This window comes from Meleagris gallopavo, chromosome 3 (genome assembly GCF_905368555.1).
Source record: "Meleagris gallopavo chromosome 3, MGAL_WU_HG_1.1, whole genome shotgun sequence".
Lineage (NCBI taxonomy): Eukaryota > Metazoa > Chordata > Aves > Galliformes > Phasianidae > Meleagris > Meleagris gallopavo.
In genome coordinates, this window is record NC_139406.1 from 85,226,372 (window position 1) to 85,247,838 (window position 21,467).

At 36.8% G+C, this 21,467-nt stretch overlaps 1 protein-coding gene across 4 annotated transcripts in view; it reads right to left on the minus strand.

Annotated features, from left to right (window-relative positions):
- ASAP1 (ArfGAP with SH3 domain, ankyrin repeat and PH domain 1) overlaps positions 1 to 21,467 on the minus strand; it is a 137,149-nt gene that overhangs the window by 12,626 nt on the left and 103,056 nt on the right. For 2 of the 4 annotated variants that reach the window (XM_085221676.1, XM_085221677.1), the window contains 9 exons: positions 20,850 to 21,036; positions 19,535 to 19,620; positions 18,237 to 18,352; positions 15,949 to 16,016; positions 13,765 to 13,872; positions 12,306 to 12,534; positions 6,728 to 6,781; positions 2,570 to 2,731; positions 67 to 133 (listed from right to left, as the gene is read on the minus strand). In XM_085221676.1, coding sequence (XP_085077802.1) covers positions 67 to 133; positions 2,570 to 2,731; positions 6,728 to 6,781; positions 12,306 to 12,534; positions 13,765 to 13,872; positions 15,949 to 16,016; positions 18,237 to 18,352; positions 19,535 to 19,620; positions 20,850 to 21,036 — 1,077 coding nt within the window. The remainder of the gene's footprint in view (positions 1 to 66; positions 134 to 2,569; positions 2,732 to 6,727; positions 6,782 to 12,305; positions 12,535 to 13,764; positions 13,873 to 15,948; positions 16,017 to 18,236; positions 18,353 to 19,534; positions 19,621 to 20,849; positions 21,037 to 21,467) is intronic. The other 2 variants (XM_010709317.4, XM_010709319.4) reach the window with 2 other exon arrangements.

Consider the following 21,467-nt stretch of genomic DNA (forward strand, 5'->3'; position numbering starts at 1 on the left):
TAATTTACAAATTAATTATATCTAAATAAAATTTTCACCTTCACTTTCACATATACAGACTTTTACCTTGACTGCTGTGACATCCCCTCAAACTTGTTTGCAGCCTTTGTTGAAGGTGGGCCCAAATCATTACCTGAAATGAAAAAATACAATTAAAAAAAATGAACATTAGGGTAAGTGAACATTATGGTAACTGAAATATATCAGCAGAAGGTGTGCTAAGTCCACAGTCTTTCAAGTGTACCTTACATGACATGTCTGAAGATTTTAAAGATCATCCTTCACTAACAACTTCGTAACTGAAAAAGCCACAGGGACCATAATAATCCAACCTGACCTTTCATATAACAGGTTTCAGAATTCACTGGTAGCTCACATCTGCTGGCAAGGGAAGACTGAATTACACTGCTGAGTTTCTGCTGCAGGGCACTTGTTTTGAATATAGTGTTTCAATTTACTCCGAATGGGAGATACTGCAGGCAAGTGTCTGAATGTATTTATGGTAGATGTGCCTTGTAACACAACATAAGTATATTTGCAAGTAATTATTTTTGTGAGTAAAATCAAATTCAAGTTTTTGAGCACTGCTATTTTATTGAACAGTCATTAAATCAGCAAAGGCTGATAAAGTTACCATAAATGGTAACTTCTGGTAAACACAAGAGCCTAGGTATATTCAACTTTATAAAAAAGTGTCAAAATCCAAACCCAAGCGATTCTGAACTCCTTCACGGAATCTTAAAGGTTGAAAAAGATCGCTAAGATCATTTCGTCCAACTGCCAACCCATCACCAAGAGAATGTTTTCACATATCATCAGTTAATTCCTCTTTTAGGACCTTGATCATTCCCTCTTCCCTAGCTCATCTAAACAGTCTTAGAATCAAATCATAAACATTATATCCATCTCAGAGATGAAATTTACTGAAGTGACACTTAATGATTCAAGCCTGCAAAATTTCCTAAGCAAAAGAATAACATGTCTTGCTAGATACCATTCTTTGTGCTGAAGTCTAAATGAAACAGCAGAGAAGGCTAATACTGAGCCTTCCTAAAATACTTTTGTATGAAAAAATGGAAAAGTAGAAAAATAAAATTAAGACTGAAACAGACAATAGGCCTTTCCCATGTAGGTCCTGTGGATGAAAGAAAGGAAAATCTCATGGTTGCCATGGAAATCCAAAATAATCTAAAAGACATTTCTAAAACCTAAGTAATAATTTGCTTACACACAAGCTAAAGATTGTTCTATTTGAAAGCTTAGCACAGGGTAGCTCGACACTTGCACCTTCCTGTCCTTCAACTGTTATACAGGATTTTTAAAGAACAGTTGCCACAAACTTCTCAGCTTCCACCACACCTTCCGTTCTGCTAGAGTCACATTATATAATATCTATCATAGTATTTTAGGTATTGATTTGGACTTAACAGTTAGAAAAACAAAAACAAAAAATCTTTGAAGTCCAAACTCTTCCAATGTTTTACTGCCTCTGCAGCAGTACAGAACTGCTGTAGGAAACACTTCTTCCCATGTATATGAAAAAATAGGTAATTGAAAATATTGCCAGTATTTGAACTTCTTGAGAAAAAGGCTTTACATCTAACTCCATTCTTTTCAGATTAAGCACTTTATCAAATCACACATTGTACACATGTGCACTACGTGACTTAACACGTAACTGAACTTGCTGGGGGAAAAAAGTGCTTTTAGGCTTGATCTCCGTGTTATGTCTACACTAGAACCAAGAAAATAGCCTTAAGATAGGACTAGTGCATACTTACTGTATGTAAGTATTAGACTCCAGCTTATGGATTTAGGAAAATTCTGCCAACAAGACTAGAATTACAGAAAGTTACAAGGGCCCAAGATTCACAGCTGCAGGGAGAAGTTGCATGCATAGAAAAGTGATGGATGCAAAAAGGAAGGATTTGAGTAGAACAGAAAATTTCCTAAAAAGCTCCTGCCAGAAAGTTATCCTGTTAAAAAAAAAAAGAAAGCATTGTTTCTTTATAACTTCTGCTGATGTAAGGATGCAAACCTATCAGTCTTTGCACGTGCACAGATACCATCACACAACCTGAAAACATAAAGACAACACATCTCACCAGTTAGCTGTGAATACTTCATAGGGGAAATCTGGAGCAAAGCCCAAGGAGATGAGCAGTTCTGGGAACTGGGTGAACTGCACGGACTCACTGAGGCACATCTGCCCCAAACCAAGATCCATCCAGATCAGTGAACTGCTCAGAACTGCAGCAGGGCTGAAGGAAAAGATGCATGGAGGATGCAGCAAATGAGGGTGAAGCAGCCTGGGAAGCTAGGGCAGAGAGAGGGAGGTGGCAGAGAAACTGAACAGGGTCCCAGGGAAGTGTGGAGTATTTTCAGTTTTCTCAAGTGAGACACAGAAGCCTGGAAGCTACAGTGACAGAGACAGACTGTTGATTTCTCTAAGTTGACACATCAAGCTGCAGGAAAGCAAGCAGCAAGTAAAAGAAACAGAAGTTTTTTATATATATATATCATAATAAAGGTTTGCCCCTGCCCTTTTGTCTTGTGTTTCAAAACTCACCCCAAGGAACTGGGCCCTTATTCTGGGGTCCGTGAGGTAGTGGGCTTGGTGGGTCAGAGAGGGTTCTTTTGTGTCCTGGGGGTGGGGGAGGTGGTCTCTTCTTGGAAAGAGTGGAGCTGCCACTAGAGGGTTGAGTGCTTAGAGGGAGGGTTGAAGGAGGGCCTGCAAGATAACAAACAACCTTCTTACAAATACATGTGCATCAATGGCAAAGCAGCACCAAAAAAAATAAAAAAAAAAGAAATCACAGTCAGACCACAGTGAAGTGCAGTGAAAAAAAAATCAAAAGACAAGCCATGCCAAAACACTGTTTGAATTAAACAACACGTTCACCACATTTTTAACCTTTTCAGCTGTGGCATTATAAGCAACTTGACAATAGGATGACACATATACCGTTTAAAGATACAGGATTAATCACTCCAGGATTTTTAATTTTAGGTGTTTAAGAAGAAATCTTAATTTTAAGTAACATTTAGCAGTTTGGGTTTTCAATCACTATTTCACATCAGAATGAAATAGCTTTCCAGACGTTCAATTACATGGCTAAGTTTTTGGGTTAGTTTGTTTTCCTCTATGCTATATCAGCTCTGTTAATAAATTGGAAGGGGTTGTAGAAATATATATCTTCAAATTTTCTTTGCTTTGTGTTTTGTAAATAAACTACGGAACATTTTCCATAGTTACTTTTCATTTTAATTTTCATCTAAATACACAAGAATACACATCTGTACAGCAATGCAAATTGTTGTATGCTGCATACATAAAATAAACATTAGACAGGCCCTTTATCTGTCTGAGATCATTTAATGTGCTTATAGCAGTTTTTTTTATCCTAAACCCTGTATTTCCCCTGAATCAATGTTGGCACAGGTATCATTCAACACAACATGAACTTTACAGAACATGGGAACAAGTACTGGTTAAGAGGAACAGTTACCACAGGGGAAAAATGAGTTTTCCCTATCAACTTCATCATTCACCTTCCCAAATGTCATTATAGGAAGTTAAGAAAGCAGGCAGTGCTGCACGCAAACATGCAGTGAGGAGACAACTGCTCGAGTCAGCCACCATTACTGCCAAAGTAAATGATTTGTGACACTTATTTAAATTAATTCTATGTTAGTTTAGATTAGCTTAAGGTCCATTCATTTTTTAATCTCCTCATCTGGTAACATCTTACTGCAGTCACGATCTTGCATTAAATTTTGAATGTAAGAGAGCTTTGCCATCACAGGCTGGATAAACGAAGAACGCTAAGCATACATTTTTAGAAGCAAAGTTTATTTATACCTGAAATTTCATTTCTATCATGAACTATTTTGCAACACTACAGAATGTACTATTTCTGGAAACGCAGCTTATTAGAATGGAATTGAAGACAAGATTTCATTTTGTTAATCAGCATGTACCCTAACCTGCAAACAGAACAGAATCTGCATCTTGAAAAAGTTTATTTCCTTGTTGCTTTCTTCTAGATAGAGAAGTACATAATTCTGCATGCCTTCTCAAATACTTATCACAGAAGTATGCAAATTGGTGAAGAAGAATCTTTGCTAAAGTTCCTTAGGTGAAATACTGAACATTGAGAAAAAGAAAATGATTCAGTTACACATAAACATGCACACATTTGCCAAACGTTCTAAGGTGATGACCTCTCTTCTTCACCCAAAAGAAAAGATTAATCAGACTGCCTGTAGGGAGCTAACCATCAGTCTCATCTCTTCTCTTCCAGATTCATGGCCTTTCGTAGCAGAATCACTCAATCACAACCCCAGCAAAAATTTAGATCTTGGCTTTCCATTAACTGCTTAATCTTGTGAATCAAATTATTAATCACAGAATCACAGGGGTTGGGAGGGATCTCTAGAGATGACTGCATCTAAATCCCCTACTAAAGCAGGTTCCCTACAGTAGTCACATAAGAATTCGGCCAGGCACGTTTTGAATATCTCCAAAGGAGACTCCACAATTTCTCTAGGTAGCCTGTTACAGTGCTACATCTCACTCACTGTAAAGAAGTGCCTCTTCATATTTGTGTGTTACTTCCTACACTCCACTTTTTGGCCGTAGCTCTTGTTCTATCACTACACTGCACTGAAAAGAGTCTGGCCTCATCCAATTGCCTCCCACACTTTAGATGTTTACAAACATTGATCAGATGCCCTCCCAGTCTTCTTTTCCCCAGGCCAAACAGACCCAGGTAACTCAGCTTTCCTCATAATAGAGAGGCTCCAGGACCCTTATCTTTGTCGCCTTCTGCTGGACTTTTTACAGGAGTACCCTGTCTTTCTTGAACTGAGGAATCCAGAAATGGACACATGATTCCAGATGTGTCCTCACCAGGGCAGAGTAGAGGGGGAAGAGAACCTCCCTCAACCTGCTGGCCACACTCTTTTTAATGCACTCTCAAATACCATTGGCTTTCTTGGCCACCAGGGCACACTACTGGCTCAGGGCCAACCTGTTGTCCAGAAGAACACGCGGAGCTCCTCTCCAGCAGCTCATACCCTAATCTGTACTGATGGGTGTGGTTATTCCCAGGTGCAGGATTCAACATTTGCTTTTGTTCAACCTTAATAGGTTCCTCTCTCCCCAGCCTGTCCAGGCCCTGTTGAATAGCAGCACAGCCTACTGGCATTTGTGGTTGGCCTTGACGATCTCAAAGCCTTTTCCAACCTGAGCAATTCTATGAATCTACGATTCTATTAAAAGAAGTAGAAATAAATGTTAATAATAACATCATTTTAAAAGAATGTAGAAAACATAAGTGTATGTCAGAATGGATGAGACGTACTCTATAGTATATTCCACACTTCTGAAATGTCTGCAAGTGGCAAAAGCTCATGGATTCTAGTGTGCCACCACCTAGTGCCCTGTGGGGTGAACTGCACTACAGCCTCACCATTCAATATTAGCACAGCCTTGCCCTCCCCAAGGGTTGCAACTAACACCAACTTTGCTTAAAGTGCTGGGAATGTAAAATACTATTCACACTTACTGCTAATCAAACTTCAGAAATAAGTAAAACTTGTGCTTCTTATTGCCAACAGAAGAGAGATTTCTTCTCTACGGAGTTTTTAATCCTACTAAGTTTTATGATCATAACGAAGTATTTCATACTTCATATACCAGTAGTATGTCTCCAGACAATGGAGTTTAAAAACATTATTCCCTCATAGAATTGAAGAGTTCACATGGTGTACTGCAATTACAGGGAAAAGGCAATAAGGTATTAAAAACAATGCAGGTTTTCTGACTCCTGGCACACATTCCTACATTAATTTCAAAGGCACTTAAATGGAACGAATAAATAATAGTTTATGAGGTATGCACTAATGATTTAGATGGCTGAAACACAAAATTTACTTTCAAATAAACAGCAAATAAGGGAAAAATTCAAAGCATCTTTTCAGAGAAAGGTGCAAGTCACACAACACTGAACAGAGTAAACGTGGGAAATGTTCTAAAATTTGAATCAGTCCATGGAAATAGCTGATGAAACAATATGAAGATCTGATGCTGTATTAGTTGCTGGTAAAATTATTCTAAAATACTCCATATTACGTGAAGTCTCAAAAAATTGCTATTTTTTTTCTTTCAATATACAAATCTAGGTAGGCATTTCTAGTAATAATCAGAGCAGTTTTCTAGATCAAAAGTCTTCTGCAATTCTAACCCGGCAGCAAGTTGGTCATTTCCTCACCACAGTCATCTTAATGTTGTTTTATCACGTCATTATGAATTTCATATTTTATGAAAAACATTTCCACCCCGATCCCCCCAAATAAGCATAGAAAAAACAACCCAAAAACACCTTAACATTGAACTCTGCTTCCATTAGGCTCTTTTATCTTTATATTTAGCTGGGCAAGAGATGCTTTCTACACAAAATACAAGCTATTTCCATCTTTCATCACTTTTGCTTACTATAAAGATCACAATTTCTTATGTGAGCAGACCAAATCATCTCAAACTTACAGTACTACGGTAAATAACCAGAAAATATCTGCAATTAACAGTGCATTTCTGCGTTTTGGCTTTTGTGCAGTTAGTATATTAATTTGTGTACTAGTGAAGAAAACATGCAAAGCTGTTCCCATCCACTTAAATTGCGGTTTTATAGTGTAAAAACCTCACATTTGTATTTTTTTTTACCACTTAATGAGAGATATGGAAGAATCAGTACTCCAGTTAATGGTAGAACAGGTACTGCAAAGGAAAGTAAGTTTATATTAAAAATAGTATTTTCATTGTCAGAAGTTACTGCTATTTTTCCACTTATAATGATGACACTTTCTGCAGATACTACCAAAAGTCATCTTCATTTTGTACTTCATTACTGTAGAGTAATGAACATCTTTAGAGTAACTACATCTTTAGTGTTGAAAATAAAACCATAATCAAAGAAGCTGATCAGTCATTCCAAATAAGAAAGCTAGGAAAACAAATTGAATCAATATTAACATACGAAGAACATTCCATAATTAATGCTAAAAAAAATCCTGTTTAAAAAAAAGTGCCAACATTTATATTAAATAGTTATGCAGTTTGAGTTGTAGCTCAAATATAACTACATGAAAGCAGTTGTCAACTACCCTCCCCTTCCTATTACAGCACCATAACATACAGAGTTGGACTAAGATTAGTAGTATTGTTTACTAAAATATGCACCAAATTTACAAGAATATGTAAAAAAAAAAGTCTAACTATATGCAAGAGAGCTGTAGAATTCTAAAAGCATTCAAAATAAACGAAAGAAACTGGATGACCTTGAAGGCTGAAGAATACAAGATTATATACAGTGTTAAAATTCCAGACTAAGAAACCTTTCTTGAACTTCCAGTTACCTGTATGCCAGAGATGTGATTTAAACAGGAAAGTACAAAGAAGGGTTAGTACAATGAAAAGAAACTTGAGTGACAGCAAAATTAAAATATTCCATTCCAAAAAAAAAAAAAAAAAGAAAGGTTTATTTTGTGTAGTTAAAAAAAAGACCTGTATGATTGCTCTCCAGGTAGCACCTAGATATAGGGACCAATGGCAGAAAAAAAATCACCGAATGCTGATGTTGTTACATGAACAAAGTAGTCTATTGGACTTTGGAAGATTTCTGATCCTGTGAGCAATGCAATCTGACAACTTTCAGAAGTCACGAGTAAATGAAAATTAGCTATTTTGTGTAGAAATAGAATTTGATCAAGTAACACAGCAGATTCTCTGACATAGAATCATAGAATCACCGAGGTTGGAAAAGACCTACAAGATCACCCAGTCCAACTGTCAAGGCTGGACCGACCTGGTATCTGCACTTGCAATGGAAGGAACTGCAATGGAGGAGTCCTCTGGTTTTCTGTATTTATTCTTAGAGCTGTTAGAGAGCGCAAAATTCGCAAGCTTTTAATTAATAAAGATCTAAACTTAACTTTCAGCATGCAATTGACCCCTGACTACCATATTTACCCCATATGAGAATAACAGGCAGGATCACTGAACTTTCATTTAAAATTAAGGAATCCTGGTTTAGATTGCCTGATCCTTCCACAAATCTAGCCCTCACTTTGGATTTGCAATTAAGTTTGTGCAAGTCTTTATCTAGATACTGCCTAATCATATAACTACTCAAAGACATAAGACAGATGTAAGCTGGAGAGTTTAATGAAAAATATAATTTTCAGACTGTTAAAATCCAAAGACTTGACTAACAAGACAAGCTGAAACCAAATAATGTCAGATGAACTGCTGGAAGAGACACAGCCCCATGGCAGCTTATGCAGTGATTCTAGTCACTCTGCACTCTTTATTCTGTTAGAATTAACTAAATCCAGGGGTAAAAAGTAACATGGGTCCACAAATGAGTTGCTTTAGTGTACAATACACTGTCATAATATTGAACCAACATCCACTGTCAGCTCAGGCTCACTCATCTGCCTTTTCAGACGATAAGTAGACGGGTACAGCTGATAGGTACACCTGTAACGCCATTGCTGGAGGAACCTTCACTTGAGACCTGATACCAAATGCTTATGATGTAACAAATTCATTACTCTGGCTCACTGCTTTGAGAAAATAAACAAACCCAAAGATAAATATCTTGGCTCAGGCATTTTTTAAAGTAATGGTTATCAAACTAGGAAATCTAGTCACAGAATCATAGAATGGCAACTTCTCCCAGTGCCTAATTGTCCTCTGAGTAAATAATTTGCTCCTAACATGTAACCTAAATCTCTTCTCTTGTAGAAGAAAGCAGATTTTTCCTTGTCCTATCACTATCAAACCATGTAAAGTTCATCTCCATCTTGTTCATAACTTTTCTAATACAGAATCGATATAGCAAAAATACATTGCTATGTTTTTACATAATCATATAGATAGCGACCAAAATGAACTTTTTTATTAAAAAAAAAAAAACAAACAAAAAAGGATTTGTTTATCCCTGGCCTGTTGCAGAAATGAAGCTCCAAAACAGAGGTGCTCACTGTTCTTGGCATCTGCCCATACTATCCCACATTCCCTGCCACTTATAACTAACCAATTTTTCAAAGAGAAAAGGTAAAGAGTGTAGTTATTAATAGTTTCAGAGAAACAGTTCCTGAAGCATGGAGATGACTCTAATGAAGAGCATAAATACCAGATTAGTCTTACAACCAGTCATGTTGACATATTATCAGGCAGTGTTACACCACTGTACAGCAAAATAACCTTCATCCATCTCCCAAAGGCAAGAAACAGCACAACAGGGAACACAGACAGCAAGTGTTCCATAACACAACTCTGAGAACAAGCACAATTCTGAGAGCAAAAAGATAAACACTGTGACCAGCAACTATTTAACTACTAGAATAATTTAAATAAATTCGTTCTAACACCGACTGCTCAGATATGTAGTTATCTCAACCTACAGGGTCCCACATTAGACTCCAGGAGGACTGTTGTAGTTTAACCCACCAACCTTTGGTCATCTGGGGTCCTGGTTTGTTCCCTCCCATTTCCTTGAGCACCCCCAGCTCCTCAATGGCAGGACTGATGCGAAGGTAGAAAATCTCTAACTCAGAGTAAGCCCTGCTCTTATGCAACACCTGAAATGTCAGTGTTAACAACACCAACTTGCCCTAAGTCCAAAACATAGAACCATACCAGAAAGAACAGAAAATTTAGTCTATCCCAGATGCCAACAGGAAGGTCAACAGAGTGAAGTCACAAGCAGTACAAGTGAGTTCCAAATTAAACTGATACAACCAAGCTCAGATCGTGAAATCTTATGAAGAAAGTATATGCTGGCCAAACTGCTTTGTCTTTTAGAGGAAAACAAGCATTTTTAACTAAGAATTAAGGGATTCTAAAGTTGCCAGTACACAGCAAAGACAGACAATGGAACAGTAGTTCTTAAACACAGCACCTGCACTGTGTAAAAGCAGACACTTGATGTCAACAGATTCTGTCCCTTTTAACCATTTATGTTTTACTGAGAGCTCTTCACCATTATTTCTAACAACAAAGTCGATTACGAGTTGAAGAAATTAAAGCCTTAAACTGCTTTATTGTAGCCTTCATAATAATTTTTTCACAATCAGGTTATTCCTAAATTAAGTTGAGGGAAAAAATGAAAAAATGAATGTTTTTTTTTGTTGTTGTTCTCAAGTTAAATTTGCACAAATTATATTACAGCAACAGGTTTCATTTCACACGTATGTCCTCTAATTTCAAAGCTTAAATCTAGATTACAGAGCCATTGTCTGTTACAGCTGCAAAATAAAGCCTTGTAAAAGAAGTTCTCTTCCCTTTCAAGCACTACCAAAAGTATTTTTAATCACAGAATAAAAAATTGACTGAACATATATTGCCAAATCCATCAACTTGTAGCACATATTTTCCTTAGAGGTAATTCTACAAGATCATAACTGTTGTTTCTCTCAGGGAAGAATGGGTGACATTTCATTTAGCTTCTCAATGTCACTTGTTAAGTATCTGGCAATAGAGTGGGTATTTTTTCCTCTGACATTATTCACACTTCTAAAGCGCTCACTAAGATGACAAAGGAATGTCTTGATGTAGAGAGGGAACAAACTTTCATACCAACCTGCTTAGCTCTTCCCAGGTCATTCTGGTATTTTTTTCTTTATCCACACAGTGACTGCAAGGAGAGGGAGTCTTCTTGAATCATATCACAGAATCACAGAATGGCTTAGGTTGGAGGAACCTTAAAGATATCTAGTTCTAATCTCCCTGCCATGGGCAGGTTTGCCAACCACTAGGTCAGGCTGTCCAGGGTCCCATCCAAACTTGGATTTGGATGCCTCCAGAGATAAGGAGCCTCCACAGCCTCTCTGGGAAACCTGTGCCAGTGCCTCACCACCCTCTGAGTAAAAAAAAAATTCCTCCTAACATCTAACCTAAATCTCCTGTCTTTCAGTTTAAAGCCATTCCCTGTTATCCTATCACTAGGAGACCACATAAAAAGCTGATGCCCAGCCTGTCTGTAAGTACTGGAGTACTTCAAGTGGAAAGCTGCAGTGAGATCTCCCCAAAGCCTTCTCTTCTAAGCTAAGCAAGCCTATCTCCCTCAACATTTCTTCATAGGAGGGGTGCTTCAGCCCTCTGATCATCTTCATGGCCCTCCTCTGGAGCTACTCCAACAGCTCTGCATCTTTCCTGTACTGGGGGCCTCAGGCCTGGGCACAGTACTCCAGATGGAGCCTCACAAGTGCAGAGTAGTTCAAAACAATCACCTCCCTCTCCCTACTGGCCACTTCTCTTTTGAAGCAGCCCAGGATACCATTGGTCATCTGGGCTGCAAGCACACATCCTCAAGTCCTTCTCTGGAAGGCTGTTCTCAGTGAGTTCTTCTCCCAGTCTGTATTCAAATCTGGGATTGCCTTGAACCCAGTGTAACACCTTGCACCTGGCCTTGTTAAACTTAATTTGATGTGCCCACTTTCTGAGTATCCAGGTCCCTCTGTGTGGTATCTCTCCCTTCTATTCTATCATCTGTACCACTCAGCTTGGTGTCATCAGCAAACTTGCTGAAGCTACACACAATCCCACTGTCTGTGTCACTGATAAAGATGTTAAAGAGCATTGGTCCCAAGACAGACCCCGTGGGTGACACCACTCGTGACCAGCCTCCGCCCGGATATAGAGCCACTGACAACAACTCTCTGGCTATGATCATCCAACCAATTCCTTAAACACCTAACAGTTCAGCCTTGAAATCCATCTCCTCAATTTAGAGTAAGGATGTAGTGCAGGACCACGTCAAAGGCCGTGCACGTGTCCAAGTAAATGACATCAATTGCCCGCCCTTCCTTTGTGCACCAATGCCATCTTGCATCTCCTTCTCTTCAATGCTTTTTGGCCCTCTGGCAGACACTACACGTCATCCTATAGCACTATATACCAGCAACATTCTTCTAAAAGATTCATGGATTTGCGATGAAAACTGATTTAAAAGATTCTGCTTACATTTTATAGAAATGTCTGTGTAAAAATGAATCAACTTTGATTTGGCAGCTTTACTTTATAATCTTTAATGAGTTCACATATTCTGTTATGAATGAAAATCTGTTACAAAGCACCCGCTCCTTGTTTCTTTTCTAATTATGAGAACATGCACTGGACCATATTAAAACATCAATATCGTAAGAAAACTATGCTACATCTTAAAAGTAATACACTTGAAATGAAGGACAATTGAGGAAAAATTACCGCTTGCACCTTAGTTTCAAAATAGACTTACCTTTGCCAGCATTTCTAGGAGGAAGAGGAGGAGCATCTGCAGTTGGAGAAGTGGGTGAATCTGTACTTGTAGAAGCAAAAATCTGATTGGTAAAGGCTCCATAGGAGAGTCTCTGTTTGTCTCTAGGAGTGCTAAATCCAGGAAGAGTCATTTTGTCTTGGGGGGAAATACTTGAAGAGTGACAAAAACTTTGGGGTCTTGGAGATCTTTCTTTTTTTATAGGACTAGGCTGTGAATAAAAAGACATGTATTATATGGCTGTCTAAACACTAGATATAGTTCATACGGTTGGGAAAGAATAAAATAGAACATATTCTATTAGACACAAGCATACAAAATAACCTCATTCCTTTTCTGCTCAGGACCAAACCTCTTCTGTAACTAAAAATTAAAGACCGTAGCATCAAGTCAATATGCACACAAAGTTGGATTCATTTTTAAAGCCTTAGATATACAATAAACAAAGTAGTATATTAATTAAAACCTAGAAGTTTTCAGAAACTAAGGGTAATTTTTCAGTTCAAATAGCACTTAAATTAGATGTCTTCAAAGATCAAAGTACCTTATTAATAAGTACTAAAAATTAACTGACCACTTCTGACACATCAGGTTTGTTTACTGAACCTACAATACATTCAGTGACACAGCTCATCTTTTAAATGCATATAATTGTTCTTAATAGCTGCAAGTAGAGCTACACAATCTCTCTCACTGCAGTTTTGGATAGGCAGGCTTTATTACCTCCAGTATAGCATTACATATTCTCCTGAGGCTCCTTGCACTGATAATCATTTTGTTCTCTACAGTCCTTGAGGATATGTAAATTATTTGGGATTCTGAATTTTTCTGTCCCAAATGTCACAGATAATAAAGCTGACCACATTTCTTTCTACAGCACCCATGGAAAATATGAGATGTGTTTTTCCATTTACTACAGAAAGACAGCACAGAAAAATTATCTCACTTGCTAAAGTAGGACACTGAAGCTAAATTCTCACATCATCTCAAATGGCAATTATTCTATGCCCTCAAGTTTTGCCTTTCCATTACCTCTTTTTCAATCAGTAATAAAATGCACAGCATAGTTCTGGAAAAATACATCAAGTTACTAATTTGACAACTAGGATTTTAATTAAATTATGAAAGAACTAAGTATGTTATCTCTGGATTTCCTTCAGCTAGAAATGCAAAACCAAAAATTCAGTAAGGAAAAAAAATGACCACAAGTAATCTACATTTACCAATTTGTATTATCATGTATGTCTTATTGAAGCAGAACTTCTGAAACTCAATTCTGCAATAACTAAGTTAAAAAAAAGCGTATCCAATAGCACTTTGTCAGTCTTCAAACAAAACTTGAAACTAGCTCCTTCCCTGCCATATCCACAAGAAAAAGAAATTAGTATGCGTGTGGAGTTTACATTTTGTTTGGAAGGCTACACAAGGAGTTCATGTTTACCTTATCATCTAAGTCATCATCACTTTCATCAATTTCTTCCTGCCGAAGATTCCATTCATACTCTACGTGGACATGTGGATTTAGCTTTCCAGCCTTGGCTTGAGAAAGCTGAAACAATAAAGAGTTCTCATTGACACACCCGCTCTTCCTTCAGTGCCCCTGAAGTTAGGTTTGTAATAGCAAGAAATTACTAGAAATAATTAGTTTTAAAATTTTCCAGGCATTACAAGTAAAATTTTAAGACAATCACAAAAGTCTCCATCTATTTGAGGAAAAGAAGAACTGCTAACAGCCAAAAAAGGGAAGATTTTATCAAAATGGGTAGAAGTTGCCATGTTTGACAAGCATTTGAAAATATGGTATGAAGAAAAGATGTGTGCAGAAAAGCATTCTCATATTCATTGCTTTTATTTGCCATCATTATTTATTCCCTCTCATCCTTTCAGGTGTAGGCTCCTGAGTACTAGGCTGACTCAGGAGTGCCTGTAACCAAATAAGATCTTCCCTAAATAAAATCTGGAAGAAAACTACTTACAATCTGTTACATAAGTGTGAATAATTATCTATAAGAAATTAGTTTAGTTGAAACTGAATGCAATTATATACTTAAGACTCTAAGCAACAGAAATCAGTATGTCTGATATTGCAAGCATTTAGATATTTATTTCATTGTCCCTTTGGACGAAAAATGCAGACATTTTCCTCTTCAAGAACAGAAAGTATGGAAATGTTGTACATGCTCTCATTCTTTTAGTTAACTATACTGGAGTTAGGCATTCACAGAATTTCAATTACAATGATTAAAGCAATCAACTGCTAGATAAGCTCACTGGTAACATCCCAGTTTTTTGTTCTTTACCATAATTAGCTGGTCCACCTAATGGCAAATGTTACCTTATTAAATATACGCTACAAATAAAATGCATTCCAATTGTACGTTGTACAGCTGATCTGCTTTTCAGCTGCTCAAAAGATTGAACTGGAAACAGTACTTACAGCACACACGGGAGAAGAGAGCAAGAGCACTACCTGCCTATCAGCCATGGGAAAAAAGTGCACTTCTATTCCAAGTACTAAGAAAAATGATTCTGAACCATGAAGGATAAGCATTTCTGATTGCATACTAATACATGACAAGAACTTTCAGTTGTCAAATAAAACGTATTAAATTCACCAGAGAAATAGTAAATACCTTTTTGGGTTTGTCAAAATGAGACAGGAAAGTTCTGAGAAATAGAATAAAGCATTAAGTGTCTACCACTTTTGCAAATTCTTTTGGCTTTGTTTTGCATATCACACAGACTACTTTAACTTTTAAATCCACTGATAGTACTTGAATTCACTTGTCTACTAAACACACATTGGTCTAAAGCGCCTTAGAGGGCTAAGAACAAACACGCCTGTTGCTCTGATCTGGAAACCTTACTCCTGGCTATCAGCTCCAGAGGAGTAATAGCAAAAATCCTTTAAAACCTTTACTTCCTCAAACTCCAGTGATTTTCTTGAGTGTTGATTCATAAGTTCTGAGGATTCCAAAAAAGGTTTGTTTTGATCACGTTCAGTAGAGGGACAAAGTCCTATAGAACCTTGTGTTTAATTTTTTTGGATATATCGACTTCCAGACTTTATATTTGGTTCACTACATCTTCACTCTCTTCTCTAAGGAGGTTTACTTTTGTTTTAATTATTCTTGTAAAAAGATTTTCAGCATCTCTGAAATATCTAACCGACCCATCAAACAAACTGGAAGATAACAAAGCAGGAAACAAAGATCCACAGCTGAAAGCTCTCAGCAAATTTAGTATTTTGGGGCTGTTTTGTACTCCTTAGAACACTACCTAAGAAGCTTTGAGCTGATGAAGCCAGATGTCTTCGAATGATGCATTAACAGGTATTCACATATATAACCCTCTAGAACTTAACAACTGCAAGTATGCTGGTTAAGCTATTAGAGCACTAAAGTGAGCTCTTTCATTTGAACAATTATGAAGAAAATGATTATAGTGTATCTCAAAGTTAAAAAAAAACAACACAAAACAAAACCAAAAAACAAAGAAATTCAAAGGGTGGTAAGCCTTTGGCCAGCTGGGAGCAAAACCAAGTCTGAGGTACTATGGAAGGGATACATTACTTAGACCACATCTTTAAAGAAGTAAGCTTTCCCCCTGCTCACCCCATTCTTACCAGTTCCTCACACTGGACAGCTTTCAGTCTTTTTGCTGTGTCTAGAGCCGTCTCACCAGCTTGATTAACTACAAAAATCAACAATAAAAAGAATAATAATTGAGATGCTTAAAAAATTAATTCATTATGTTTCACTGTTCTTAACAAAGTAACTTCTAAAAGTGATCAAAAACATCTTTTTACTCTATAGCAGCTGCTGCTGCTTCAAGTATTCATGCATTTAACGTGTCATCAGGTTCTTTCTGAACAGCAGCATCTGCTAGGACGATTCCCAAATCCCCTAACCCTCCTCATCATTCTAGGAGAGAATGTAAAGAAATGCATCATTTCAATCATCACACAACTCCTCTGCCAGTAAAACCTACAGCAAGTAGAAGCAGCAAGCAGACAGTGTAAGATGCATACCATTGATCCAAGCACATTTTACTTGAAGTGATTAATATATAGGTATTTGAAGTCTGAACTTGAAAATAAGTTCTATTCTAAAGATGACAAGAATCACTGACAAACTTTCTAGCTGCATTATCCTTACAAACACTACAAAATCTTTTACAGTTTAAAATGATTCTTGGGCAGGCAGAAAGAAGGTGCCGAACTCTCCAGAAGGTCTCTTAGCATGTCTAGTGAGATCTTTTCTAGATGTCCAGTAGAAATTCTCATAAAACAAAACACAAACCATCACAACCTATCATCTTTTGTGGACAAACCCTAGGTAAAAATTATTCTTACAGTATCTGAAAATGCCATGGATCTTGAACGGAGTACAAGTTTTGTTTACACCACATTCAGACAGGGAAACATTTTGGTGACTGAGCAATGAAAATAGTCAAATTGAGCTCTCACAGGCAGATATGTCAGTGTGTATTAGAGTAGAATATACATAAATAGAAAGCAGTCATACAAATGCCACTTTAAATAAATACAAGTTCAACAAGGATTTCTACAAGTTTCAATGAATTATAATCTCTGGAAGAAAGAAGAATGTTTCTTATGAAAAGATCTGAGGTGGACTGAGAGGTTTATCATAAAGAGAAATGAGAACACAGTATTTCTTAACACATATAGATTATGAGACTACATATATTCCAAAATTTCAGATTGTAAGAGAAAACATGATGCTTCAAGGCCTAAGAAGTGCTGCTCCTATTTGACAGATCAAGGTGTGGAGATGGAAAAGAGATTCTAAAAGTTAAGAACAGAGTTCTGACATCTGCCTGAAGAGAGTTCCACAGAACGGCCAATATACACGTTTAATTCAGTTCAGATAGTTTTCTCTCTTTATTCATTAGGGACATATCTACTAAAAACCCATCACATCAAGTTCTCTTACATGTTAATATTAGAATATCAAAATAATAATTTAAGGGTGTATGTAAAAGTGAAGAAAACCCATGAATTCTGCCAGTGAGATAAGAACTGAACTTTGGAATAGTCTGTAGCCTGGCCAAGAGAGAAAAAACTATGACAATGAGGAAAAAAAGAGAAACAGAAGTGCTCCAGCTTGCATTATTCAGGAAACTTCCCTCTTACACCAAAACTGACAGAGTGCAAACCTTCATAGACATGATGATACAGCTCCTGAGCCAGACAAGTGAGATTCGGTATATACTACCTGCCACACTTTGAGACAGGAAAAAGAGTATCTGCTAAATAACATATTATATTAAGTGTGAGTAAACAGTTTACAGAGTTTGCATTTTTAATGAAAACTTCTGTTAAGACGTGATGAAAAATGGACTGATGCAAGTACAGAAAGTCTTATATCACACAGTGAAGACTGTAATTAGAGGAGGAGGAAAGGCATCTCAAAGTGAATCTCCTCCCTCATCACCTACAGTGTTGTATTGGAAGTGCTGAGTGAAATCACAGTGCCAGCTAACATTCACAATAAAAATAAAATTAATTGTTCTGTACAGAAAGCCCAAATGCATCTAGAGTGTACTTAATGTGAGAAGTCATTTGAAGCATTTTAACATACAAGCACAGGATGAATTTTATGTTACAAACAACAAATATAAAATCCAGTACATTCACAACATGTAAGACGTAACACTGAAGAAAAACTAGGGATTAACAATTAGTTTTTCTACATTAACTTTTTTTTTGTCAAGTTAAATTCGGTATCTTAATGTTTCCTTTAGGCTTGTTGATGAGGAAACCATCTCTTTCAAGCACACAGTTTTTATTTTTCCTTAAGAAAAGCTCAATTAATAAAGTAGGATATAAACAGAAGTGGTTAAAAAATGAAATGCTAGGAAGTTTTTATTTCCTAGTGTTAATTAACTTACCTACATCAATAGTTGGCTTCCCCCTCAAAAGCAACTTCAAACACTCAGGTTTATTATATATACTGCAGTAGTGTAGAACTGTATTACCCAATGCTGTTTGCTTATCCAGGTTTCCACTATGTAAAAAAAAACAAACAGAAGTCAATCAAGAAAAATTTAATGCTCTGCACAATTATAGAATCAAATGGCTTACAGATAGCTGTTTTTTTTTTTTTAATAATACTTTTGTTATGATTAACACTCCACTTCAAGGAGTAGTGACAGAATGAGGTCTAAGTGATATGAAGGTTATGCAGCTTGTCTGCACAGTGCCAGAAATGGTGACATAAACACTTATTCCAGGTCTACTGTTACCAGAAGACAAAAATTCCTCCCTATCACTGCCTAAATGCAGCATTCTATCTACAGTTAGAGAAAAGAAAGAAAAGAAGTATTCTTTCCACTGATTTTCAAATAATAGGTATGTTGATTTCATATGCTCAGGGGGAAATTATTCCTCAAACCAAACACCCCACCCCTCCTCTCTCATCCCTCTGCAAAAGTGATCCCCTCACTCTGAGAAAGCAAGTGAGGGATGCTTATTTCCCTTTATGACCATGCTAGGAGTGGACTGGAATCTATTTCATTTCATCATTACCTACGTTGTGACATAAATAAAAGCTAATAATGTACCACTAGATCATTCATTAAAAAAAAAAGTGTATATATATATATATATATATACACACACACACACACATACACACACACGTATTACTTTACTCCTGTGAACATTTCTTGACAATAAAGAACAGCTCAGCCAATAAACTAGATGCCAAAAATTTCCAGTTAAAAAGACTATGCTCTCAACAGCTTCAGCACGGTTTCTAAACTACTACAACATCTCTTTCAAACTTAATGCATCTTTTATTTATCTTTTCTGGTAAACAGTCCTCCATTCTTGAAGTTTCTTCTTTATCTGAATGATTCATTTTTTGTTCGCATTTGTTTCACATTTTCGTATGTTTAACATCTATGTTAAATCTATACCAGTATTTTTTGTTCCACGTTAATTAAAAATAAAAATAAATAAATAAATAAATAAAAATTAAAAGAGAAACTACATTCCATGTCTTATTTCCCCACTCTCTAGTGACTACAAACACAAAGGTCAACTCAAGGTATTAAGTTATGCTTCTCTGAAACGTATCTAAGGAGAATGATTACAAGTGATGAAGAAACAACCCAACACGTTGAAATGACCGCTTTCCACACCTTCATTTTTCACTCTAAATCGAACAAAAATATGCAATCCATACCAGTTTTGTACAAGGAAGTCAACCAGATGGAGAGAGGTTTGGTCAGCAGTCCGGACTGCTAAATGAAGTGCTGTTTCACCTGGCTCCTAAATACATGTAAACAGAAGTTAGATTATCTCAAACAGAATCATGCTTTATTTCCTACATATAACTTTTGCTTTGAGACATGTAAATGAGAACAATTCAGATTAAAAGGTGCATGAGAAATTACTCTAAAACCAAATTTTAACAACTCCTATGAATCATTAAGTGCATCTTAAAAACTTAAATCAGAATACATTAGAATTAAAATTTATTAAGTAGAGAATTTACATGGGAAACTGCTGTTACAAACATCCTAACTGCAGACCACATTTCAATTGGTATTCGTACATATGACTGACTACAGAAGCTGTGAAGCACTAAAGGCTATTTCTTTGGCTCCTTACAGCTGACACAAAGTTTACCCCATAGTCAGAGGATCTGTGAAGTGCTTCCACGACCAGCACTCTGTGATATCTCAAGTGCTGAGACTGAACTCTCTCCACTCCACACAGACAAGCCTTTGCCAAGATGGCTGTTTTCATATAACTTACTGAAAACTCTCTGAGATCTCTCTAGGTTGGATTTTAAAGTAGAAGGAAAAAACATTGCTGACCAAGTGGCTACACAGCATGGGTTCCTTACAAAACTAAGTTACATTGCTTTGAAGCAATGTTTCTACATGGATACTTTAGGTGAAACAGGACTTATTTTCAGAAAACCTGCTACAGATTTTAAGGAGGAATTGGAAGTATTCAGCACATTATTAATACCAATTCAAAGCCACATTTCTTGTCCTGGATGAAAAACTGCACTTTTGTAAATGTTTCATCACAGCCTATGAAAGCACCACCTTTGCTGCTTCCTCATACAGCATGCAGAGACTTGTGTACAGTAGCTGATGTGTCCCTTAGGCAGCTACTTTAAAAGCAGACATGATACTGTCTGCGGTATCAGGTGACCGTAGGTTAGCAAATTCAGCTCTCTATCTCAGGTCCTTTTTCTAAAAGGAGCATGCTGCAGAACAGGTGCTTTTCAACATAAAATAGCTGCAATTAGAACAGTATATCATAGTACTGTTGCATTTCACACTCCTTCAGATTAACTGCTGGTAACAGATAGGGTCTTCCTTTTCCCCCCCCAAAGGATGCCAAATTAGGGAAAGCAATTTTTAAATCATATTAATCTGTTTTTTCTCTTCTTTAAGTACTAAAAGATAACAGCCTGTGGTACTTGACATTTTACAGGTATACTTGACTTAAAATACTCAGTCCTGTTTACCTGATAGGCTTACCTGTCCAGGCTCTATCAGTGGCTCCATTAGCTCTACTCCCTCTGCATAGACTTGAATTAGTGCAAGTAAATCCCTGGATTTGACAGCCTCAAGTAATTCATTCAGTTTAGCTGCTGCAGATGCACAAGTCTTCCTAGAGAACTTATGATCTACATACTTAGCAGTTATAAATTCTTTACGTGCAGTCCTGTGGGGTATGAAAATAGACTTTGGTTTAGATGTTACAAGAAAAAAATAGGTCAATAATTTTAATTTAATATCACATTATCTAACTTGAACTCAGAAATCAGGAGGAAAACTATCAGATAAAAGCTCATTGCTATAATGCATGCTTTTTTTTTTTTTCTTCTCTCAAACAAGTCCCAAGTAAGATACTCCTTCAGTTGTACCATGCTTTCTTGTTGCAAACAAAAGTTTGTAAACTTTTTGACTCAGGAAATAAAGATGAAAGGTAAAACACAGCCTGAAACGTGGTCTCTTGTGAAAATGTACCTGTGTGTTAAAAAGATAAGCATGAAAAACAATAAAAAACAGGATTAAAAAAATAACAGTACCGAAGCAGCTACGGGAACACATAAAACACATAATAGATTAGAATGTCTTCTAGCAAAATCACAT